Genomic DNA, 10,463 nt, shown 5'->3' with positions numbered 1-10,463 from the left:
GCAGGAATGAGCAGCCAGGGATAGATATGTGGGGTGGAGAGTGCTTAAGGTGGCTCTTGCCCTAGAAGAGATATTGGTGAAATGGCAGTCAGTCAGTCCTGATGATGCAATAGGACAAACACATTTTACTGCATGGGGATTTTCCAGCCATATATCTATACGGCATTTGAACCAACAGTCCTGTGTGGGGATAAGCATGCTGGGTGACAGACTCATGCACACAAACGCAGACAGTCTCCAAACCAGTGCAGGGTGCCTCTATTATTAGTACATGAAAGGAACTGACTATTAGAAAACAGTAGGAAGCCCCGTTCTGAACCTCACACTCGGCAAAATATCTCAAGTCAGGCATTGAAAACCTCTAAGGAGCTTTGAAATCTTGGTCTAATGCAGAGCCTCATTCCAGGCTGTATAATAATATAAAACCTTCTGTGAAAGGCACTAATTATTTTGTGGCTCTAAAAGCTTCCTCATGATTTTTAGATAAGAGTTTTTTGCCTTCCATAGCACAAATCCTATTAATCACGGTATTGGTTATAATACCAGCAAAATGACGATAGGGCTACAACCCTCCCACTGCAAAACCACAGGAAATTTATTCAGAGATTTCAGAGCTGTAAGTGGAAGGATACCCTTCATTCACTCTCTGGAAAACTGGGCCCTGCCCTGGCTTTGAACCTTGTTAATTGGCCAAGTATGGATTTATTTTTTTCTCAATAATTCTTTTTTTTCTCCCACTCCCTATGAAAAAGAAATTCAGCATTTCTTTAGATGGACTGAGCTCAAGTCTAAGAATTGGACCCACTTGTCTGACTTTTTATCACATTCTAGCTAAAAGGCAGGAGTTTTTCTGGATGAAGGAACAAAGAATTAAAAATCTGACCTACACAGACTTGAGGCTATAAAGGCCCTTCTCAGCACTTTCCAAATTTCAGTTTTCTGTACTTTCTCCTTTGCAAACCCACATTTGGGAAACTATGCAGAAGATTAAATCCATGGGAGGAGATGTGAAAGGGCAGACACCTACAGCAAACCCAATAGGAATTTATAGGTTGACCTCCCTATCGAGTCAGTAAACAGGGTCAGCAACGAGCAGTCTGGAACATGCAGAATCCACTAGTGCTGGTAACTGCCTCAATTCTACCAAGCTGCACTAAGGACGTGATGGTGTTTCAGCTTCCCCAGCAGACAAAATGGTTTAAGAGGCTCTTGAATACGTCTGCTCTCGCTCACTGCTGCCTTTATGAAGTAATTTCACACTTTCAGTTATGCCAAAGCAGTTTCTAGGGCTGCACCATAAACTGGATGATACAAAATATTCCAATTTAAAACGAAGAAGGATCTCTGAAAAACTTCAGGGTCCTGCCACTTTCAAGGTAGTTTAAGAGCAGTATTAGAGCTCCTTTGTGAGAACATGGTGTGCTGTATCCTACGGACAGTAAAGAATCTAACAGGGAGGAATAGTATTCGCAGTACCTGTGCACCTTTAATGCCTTCTTCAATTTGATGTCACTGTAATTGGCTTTAAATTTTTTATGAGATTCCAAACATCAAAAGAAAATCATTTGATTTACTCCTGTGTCTCTAAGAAAATTGCCAAATATAAAATGGGTTACAGAGTCTGCTATGAACTTGGGAGATTGGACCAAATTATTTCTGCTATTTATGGGACCTATGCTTAGGACTTCAAAACTAAGTAGGAGTCTGGAGAACAGATTTTCTCTCTTTCCATTTTGGGGTATATTTTACTCATCATCCAGTTCTTCACCAGCTCTTCATGAGTACCAGAAGTTCCTGCAAATATTGGCTGTCCCTGGATCATTGCAACAAAGACACAGCCTGCACTCCTGCAAGAACCCCAAGGTAATAACTCATTCACATACAAGTAATGTAATTGGTGGAATGGGAAGGGGGAGAGGAAAAGAGATAATTGTTGGAATGGAAATCTAGAAATCCTGATTTGTAAATGCAGAAATCCTGACATAAGCTGTAAACCCTATATATATTGCAGCTCAAGTCTGAAAAGTACCAGTCTGATGTGTAAGTATTGTATACCAACCTCCTATCATCTAGTGAGAGTGTGTGTGTGTGAAGCAAGGCAGGATGTGTGGTGTCTGTACACAGTTTCAGTCAACTCTGATACACATCTACCGCATGGTTGTAGGCAGGACGTAGCATTATAAAAAATCCTACTGATTGTGGAAAGTCAGGAAGGTTTCCTTTGGGAAGGGCCATCTTACACATCCTTGGTCTTGCAGCACTGTTCTAAGCACTTGCAACTGGCCCTTGTGTCAAGTTGTGTGCAGTAACATTTATCTCATCAATATCGTGCAGATTGAAATACTTGAATTAAAAAGCTGACAAGTCAAATAGGATGGGAATAAACCAGAGATACATCACATTCACATCCCTCCAGGATTTCAGAAAAAAAAAAAAAGCAGTCAAAGTTCCATATAAATCTGTCCCCATCTCCTTCTTCTCATCAGCACCATTCACTGCAAGAGAAACCCACATTTCACTAGCAAGACGAGATAGGTGTTATCCTTGGAAAAGAAACTCACTAAGCACCATCTTTTTTTCCAGCACCAAACAATTTTTTTAAGGTCTCTGCCAATTTATACTGTTACAAAGCCATCTAAAAAAGGTGGTTGTGGCAGAAGACCGTGGAATACTACGTTGTTTTCCGTGAGGAAAAGGTGCAAAATTGGAGCAATAACAGTAGGAAAGACAAAGAGTCTGCTCCAAAAGTAACACCTCCTATTTTATTGTGTTGGCCCGTGTACACCTTTTATCTGTATAGCTAGCCTTATCACATTAAGTCATCAACAGTAGATGAAAATGTGCCACAGGAAGGAAAAAGGAATATACTGCACAGAAATTATGACGCCTGCTTTGAAAGTAATGCCTCCTATTTTACTGTGTTGGACTGCGATGACATCAGAGGTGCATGCTGCTGGTGTGGCAGTAGAGGTTGAACCTTCCCGCCAATATCCCGTTGAATTTTGTTGCCGTGCGACAGACGGCAGCAGAGGGGCACTCTGACAACCTGGCGCCTGACATGGCAGTGCCTGTGAAACAAAGGGGTGTCACTGAATTCCTCCACGCGGAAAAAACTGCACCATTGCCACTCATCGAGGCTGCTGAACGCTTACAGAGACCAGACAGTGGGTGTCAGCACAGTGAGGGGGTGGGTGCCACGTTCCAGCAGTGGTGACAGTGACAGTGGGTCCCCTCTGCTGGTACAGATTGTTATGAGTGTGGCACAGGGGCTGTTGTTCATCGTTGGTGACAATGCACAGCCAGTGGTGGGGACTGTGTTCAAAAAACAGTGTTTTGTGGCTGAGAGTTTCCTCTATCAAATAGTGTTACTGGGCTCTTTGCATCTGTTGTAGCTGCCATGGAAATACGTAGTAAATAGGGGGCAGTACTTTTGGAGTGACCTACGTACTGCACACTATATTAGCTTGAAGAATACTCTAGATGCAGAAAGAATCCAGAGTTACTAACCGTTAGAGTGATTTTTCCTTCAGAAGCAATTAGCTCTTCATTGGAAAACTGACAGCAACATTTCATAACATAAAGAACCTGGTGACAACAGGAAATGAAAGTAGTCTCATTTTTATGCCACCTCCTGCCCTGCCTTTGTGCCAAATCAAACCAGCCAGCATAAAAAAAACCCCTACCAAGCCCTGCAAAAAATGCTTGATTTTACTAAGGTGGATTAGTTCCGCTGGCAATAATGATGAGGTCATCGTGGACAGGGTAGCCTTACCTATTTGCAAGGATTTCCATCTCTTATTGTATGGTGTAAAACTCTGCTCACTTTTTAATCATTTTCCTCCAAACTTTTTCTAGGTTTCCTGTCTTTTCACTAACCCCATCACAACTCTTCAGATTTCAATCTCAACCTTCTTTGGTTATAGCAAATTTGAGTCATTTAAGCTCTAATGTTGAAAACCCGATTTTGTGTAATAGGCTCTGAAAGTATTATTTTCACTTGCTGAGCAATGACTAGTAATAATCTCTTCTGGTCATCTGTACTGTTGTGTTATCCCTTGCACCTCGTTTTTGCAATACTGTTGATGATTTTCCCACCCAGCTCATCTGCAACTCATCTGCAGTATTTGTTTTGGTCATCCTTAAACATCAGGTGATGCCAAGCCTGTTTGCAGATCTGTACCTAATGCTGTTTTCACAAACATCTCTGTTGCACTTTCCCTTAGACCCAAATCTGTACCCACATTTCATGTCTTAGCTCCTTACTTGCCCCTACAGGACCTTGCTGCCATGAAACAGCCCACAGCTTTTGTGACACAGATTTTTTTGTGTTTTCACAGCACTGCCACCTGACTAGATATTATTTTGGAGCCCACATATTGATTCTACTGAGACCAGTGTCATACCAACCCTCTGTTTTCACAGGTGATGTACATTCCTATATTGCAACCACAGGGTCTGCTGTAATCCATTAGTTCCATTGCACAAGTTTAACTGTATATGGTCAAAGCAATTTAGGTACCTTTGGTCTGTAGGGAGAAGAGAATCAGATCTATCCAGTTTTGGAGCAAACGATCCTGATGTTTACTCACAGTTTGGGTTCTGATAACCTAGCTAGAAATGGCCATTACACTGGCAATGGCAGAAACTTCTTGTGGGTCCAGTACAGCCCCCAAAAAAGACAAGTGCAACTTGACCTTCTACAGAGATCCTTTCTAATGAACAGTGCTGGCTGGGCTGTTTCCTAAACTGAATTTAAGACACTGAGGATTTGGGGACACAGCTGGAGGTATACAGCAGTTACTAAGGAAAAGGGGCTAGTAACAGTGAAAATGCCCTATAAAGGTGGTCCTTGTGACCTAACTGCTTTGCTGAAAATGTCTAAGGCAACAGAGTTCATAGCAGACAGAAAATCAGATCTGCTATGGTTTCTGTTATTGTTGAGTAGGCTTGTAATCCAGACAGAGCAATAAATGGAAGTAAGAACGAGAGAGCTGGGTTTTTTTTTCCTAGATAACTAGCATTTGCTAAGAATTACTCATGAGCAATGAGTTAAAAAATTCAAATCGACTGAAACAATCTTTTCACTCATGGGCAAGCCGTCATTTTGAGGAGAGGAATAACTTGTGCATTAAATGCACCTTCTGGAAGAGCTCTCTTTTGTATTCCTAGTTTATTCCCATTATCTCTGGAAGTCTTAAAAGCTCAGTGTCTCTAATAAAGACAAAACTATCAGAGCAACCACAACTGCTGGGAAGAAAGGGCTTTTTATTTCCCATAGCAAGATTCAGCTGACCAGCTGCCTTTAATGCCTGCTTGGTACTGTACTGATTCATCAGTGGCAATTGTGACTGTTTCTATCTCTCTGTGTTTCCAGATGAAATATGTGTTTCTTTACAAAAAAAAGACCATGAGTACCTGGAACAACTGATGTGTGGGCACCTCCTTCTTTACCCAGGTATTTCTGTCTATCTGTTAAAGTAGGACTTTGGATTAGCCTTTCAATAGGGCCTCAACTTTCCTTCCGAGATGAGGCATTTAGTCTACTGTTCTGATAGCATTATGAACATCCTTCTGTTAATGAGGATTTTTCCAAAACATTGACCTTTAAATATTTCTAAAGATTCAGACTTAGTGTTGTTTCAGTTTTCCCCCTTTTCCTTCTTGCCCCTCTGATATTAATTTCCAAGATTCTCTTGCCTTGTCAAGTCAGTCTACAAGTTTCTCAAAGGCTCTCAGTTCCATATAGCTCCCTTGGGAAGAGCTAGGGAGGAGGGAGGAGTCTTTTGGGAAGAGGCCTTAGACATGATGTGTCAGCATGTGCCAGATATGCACACAAATCAAGACAGTGACTGCTACTGCTAAAGTAATAGGAGAGGTATAACTGGCTATAGGGATATTTAATGAACATAAACAGAGCTGATTCAGACAGCAGGGTTCATCTGCCGTTAAAACCTGAGGCAGGTTTGAACATTGCACCTACTCCTCAGCCTGTAGTGCTGCCGAATTCATCAGGATTGAGATCTAAGATATCTCTGCATCATCCCAGAGCTCCCTCTCCACCATTTTTTCTGGCATTGAGAGACTGCAATTTTATATTTAACCGGAAATATATCCTTTCTCTTGTTCCTCACCGAGCATGGTCTGTACAGTGGAGCTCTTAGCCTGTATCTTGCAGCTTGGCATAGTGGGACAAAGCAAACCAGGCTGGGGAGAGGTTGTAGTGAGCCTGGCAGGTCCACATTAAATGACGGCACAGGAATTCCTATTCTACATTAATCTACCTGGGAAGATTCTTGTCATTTTTTTTTAAATGGAAGATTATACAAGGAAAGCCTGACTGAAGAGAAGACATAACTTAAAGCACTCATGATGTTAGCAGCTAATAGTGCAGCACATGCACAAAGCACTTGGTGTTTAAAAAAAAGATTCTGATATGCAGTGTAATCTCTCTGAAATGTTAGTCTCCCTGAAACGCCTTAATTGAATCTTCTAAAGTCCTGAAGAGATAGTGAGGAAGAAAGAGAGAAAAAAGATACAGAGAGATTAAAGCACCTTTTCTAGTTAGTCCAACAGTGAGTGAGTCTCCTTCTACATCTCTTTCTTCATCTGTTCAAGGCCTCATTCACTTCCCGTGTGCCTCCCACTGACAGTATTGCTGCTCAAGCACACTATGCATGAATTGCCATGTTTTATTTTATTGTAATTGGTTTCTTTAAACCAAGGCTTTAACACCCACAGTCTCATGCCATTACCAAGGGCTTTCTGACCTGCCTTCATGTAAAGTGCAGCATCCAAAAGACATAGGATTTTTTTTCCTTTCTTTCCAATAGACAAGTAACATCTGTGTGAATTCACATTATTTTCTAATAGACAAAAATTGAACTTAAATGCAGCGTACATCAGGATAATAAATGACCCTTGTTAGAGGAAGTTACTGAATAGAGCTCACTGAAGTACTCTCTATTCTCTCAGCATGACATCTTTCTTTAGGGCAAACACTTTGAATGTTGTTATTATAAGGAGGCATTATAACAAAGGTGCCTATAGTGTGAATGTAGTTGAGCAGGACTGAGAGTACTGTGCTGTCAGAGCTGGTCAGTGCTGAATGTAATCTTTGTATATCACTGCTCTGTTGCTATTCCTTACACTAGGGCAGAGTTATGTAGTGGGGACATTGGTTTTGCATAGGCAGAAATGCCAGTCTTTCTGTGCACAGCCAGGGCTTTAGACAGGGGACAACTTTCAGGGAAAAAAACAACAGGCTTACACCAGCATCTGCCTACTACAAACCCTCCAACCTGCTTGGCAGGCATCTTCTTCAAACTCATCAGTCATTCCTGAGAGACTGTCTGGAGGGGTGAGGTGACAGGTAGTGGGGGAGAGAAGGTGTGACTATTTATCAGCTGGAAGCCATTACAAGTTAGTAAGGTTTTCCTGCTTGGAGAAATCTTTAAGCCATTAAATTAGCAGCAGGCCTACGGAAGTGAACAAATGAAACCCCCCTGTTTTCTTGACCTGCCCTCTAGACTTAGGCCATCTGAGGCTCTGATAAGCCACACATCTGTGGAGGGGATACAGCCTGAGAAGACCTGGAGCAAAACTTACTCAACCCTCTTCTTGCACATTCTTCAGTCTGCTGTGCTCCCACCCTTCCTCAACCTTTGACTCAGCAGAGCAGTTAAGAAAAGTCCCGGTGTGACAGGCACAGGCAGAAAATTAACTGGTCTGAAGAAACAGTGAAGCAGCAATACTGTCTACGGTTTTAAAGTTGCCCAGTGTAAGGGTGGTCTCTTGCAGCTTCATGAGCTGCATGTTGTCCATAAGTAAGTCAGGGCTGTATTGCTGGAAGTGGGATCAGGCTCATGCACAAGTGAGCCAGAAGGTCCAGCCACATATCAAGGCCAGCCCAAAGGGGCCAGTGGAAGTCCTGTGAAGTCCTCATCCTTTCCAGCTTTCTGCCTGTTCTCAGAGATCCCTCTCCCTTCAGCACTGCTAATGTGTGGCTTGTTTCCTGTGACCTCCAGCCCCATTAAGATTTTGGGATAGAGCTCATAAGGTAATAAGGCTTTAACAGAACACAGCCCTTCTCCTATGTGACATGCAGAGTGCATCTGAAACATGTTCTTTGAGAAGGAGAAAGTTTTGCAGAAATAACTAAAATCTCAGGAACCTTTCTAACTCCAGACCCTTTCAGAAACTCTTTAATACCACCTTTCCTTACCAAGGCCAAAGTCACTGTTGGTGCAGTTGTGACTGGATCCATTGTTTCTTCACAAAGCCATTGCTGCAGAGAGCCACCACTGACTCAGGTAACCACATAGATGGAAAAAAATAAGTGCATCAAGAAAAGATGTTCTGTTGCAAGACCTAAAAATGCTTCATAAATGTTACCAAATGAAATATACATATCTCGTAAATATTATCAGAGGAGGTTTATATAAATCCATAGCTAAGATGTAGTGACATAATTCCCAAAAACTTCTGTGAACCCAGCAGTACAAAGCCCCCCATTGCTCACATTTTCTGCTCACAGGTGTTAATTCCTTTACTTATGACTGTATCTGCTGCAACTAGGTTGACTTAATTTAATTCAAATAAAGATGATTTTTCCCAAGGGAACCCAGATGTTTTGAAATTGGTTGGTACCAGATATCTAGACCAGCAGAATAATCTGTAGCTCCAAGCAACATGTCAGGAGGATGGTACCAGAGTGTCACCATCTCAGAGGTGTATGTCTCTCAGGGGATGCACTTGGCATGAGCAAGGCCTGCAAAAAACCCAAAAAACCAAAAGACTGCTGTTTTAGGACACTCCTTCTACCTGTGCAATGCATACATGATAATAATTGGAAAGAAGACATTATTTTCTCTTGGATATCTAAACATGAGCAACCCCAATGCAGTTTACAAGTAATTGACAAGGAAAGTGTGTCTGGAATGTACCTCTGAGGCAGATCAGATCAAGCAATATGCTGTGTTTTGCAGGGCTTCATCATTTGTGACTGAAGCAGCCATCCTAAAACAATGCCAAGAAAGTCTTTTGGTTCAGCGCATTGCAGTCAGCTCTTACTTTCTGGAGAGAGAGAGGTTGATTCTCAACCAGTTTTATGTGGCAGTAATTGCTCTGACTTAAATGAGGTGTACTCCCTATCAGTATAAAGGCAAGAAAGGCTGGACTGACTGCAGAAGTAGTTTCCTGAAGTTCGGTAAGAAGTTTTGCTTTTATGCCTTAATTGTCTGTGGATATAGAGCTACATGCATCCTAAAGCATCGGTCTGAGCAGATATATTAGCAGTATCCAAACTGCCACTCACCAAAGTGGCTAATTTGAGCTCACCAAGGCAACTGATGAGCAAGTTCTTGAGTTTCAGATCATGGTGAAGAATGTGTTGCTGGTGATTGTAAGCTAGGCCATGCGAAAGCTGGAACATGATGAGCTAGAAAAAGCCAGCAAAAACCTGAAGTGATTTTTTGTGACTTTACATTGATAGGTTAGCTATGAGCTTCAAGAGAACTCCTAGAACAAAGCAGAGACAAAGCAAGTAAGAAACCTGTAAAAATCCCCGAAATGAGTAGAGCTGTCTGAGGAAGAGAAAACTGCAGTGGGGTATGACAGTCCTGCAGCTTTCTGAGCTTTTTTGGGATGGAATACTTGGCCATGAGGGAAGTTATAGTGCAGCCCCTAAGTGCACATTTTGAAAATTTAACTACTCTTTAGAAATGGGCTATTGATTGAAGGAGCAAGCACAACTTGCCAAAACGCCGACCTGGCTTTCAGAAGAGCAGGTACTCTGATTTCAGTGTTCAAGACATAGAGCCAAGCAAAATGAAGGTTAAGAGCTGGAAGCTTTGCCCATTTGACACCGGCAGAGGGAGTTCTGCGGCTACTGTAAGAAACCACCTCTTCCCAGTCAGCGTAAACTGGACCAGTAAACTGACTTAGTTGACAATGTGAACCGTTATCTTCAAGCTGGGAGAAGACACAAGGATCTAATTTGAACAGGTACAGCAAACAAGATACAACGAATGAAGCAAGCAAGCAAGAAAGCAGAAAAGCAAGCAAGAAGGCAAGTAAGAAAGAAATATCTAACTCCCACCACCATGGCAGTGTAAATAAACCTGGGGTAAAATAAGCTGGGCTGAAACAAGGTGTGAAATTGGACAGTGGATAGAAACAAAACACAGCAAAAGTAGTTAGACTTCACCAGAGAAAAAGCATTTTTCACCAGAAGCTTAACCTAAAAGGAGGAAAAACAGTGACACCCATAGGGCATTTGTGTACTAGAAAGTGTCCCTGTAATATTTGATAGGAATCACTCAGAGAAAAAACAAATAATACTTTCCAGGAAAAATGAAGCAAGCTAGATGACCCTCCTGAAGGAGCAGTAAATCATTTTGTAGTTCTGTTACTGATGACAACAAGGATTTCAGACAGGAAAGCAGAGAAGCTGGGTACAGTTTAAT

General features: G+C 41.9%; 1 protein-coding gene across 1 annotated transcript in view; it reads right to left on the bottom strand.

Annotated features, from left to right (window-relative positions):
• Positions 1-10,463, bottom strand: part of LOC104501851 (cyclin-dependent kinase 15-like) — a gene marked incomplete at its 5' end in the record, with an annotated part of 32,013 nt that overhangs the window by 19,595 nt on the left and 1,955 nt on the right. Inside the window, 3 exon segments of the mRNA XM_010145732.1 lie at positions 1,769-1,847; positions 8,647-8,767; positions 9,307-9,436. Coding sequence (XP_010144034.1) covers positions 1,769-1,847; positions 8,647-8,767; positions 9,307-9,436 — 330 coding nt within the window.

The sequence above is a fragment of the Buceros rhinoceros genome, unplaced genomic scaffold (genome assembly GCF_000710305.1).
Source record: "Buceros rhinoceros silvestris isolate BGI_N320 unplaced genomic scaffold, ASM71030v1 scaffold10181, whole genome shotgun sequence".
Lineage (NCBI taxonomy): Eukaryota > Metazoa > Chordata > Aves > Bucerotiformes > Bucerotidae > Buceros > Buceros rhinoceros.
Note: the sequence above shows the minus strand (reverse complement) of the source record. Positions and strands in the feature narration are given on the sequence as shown.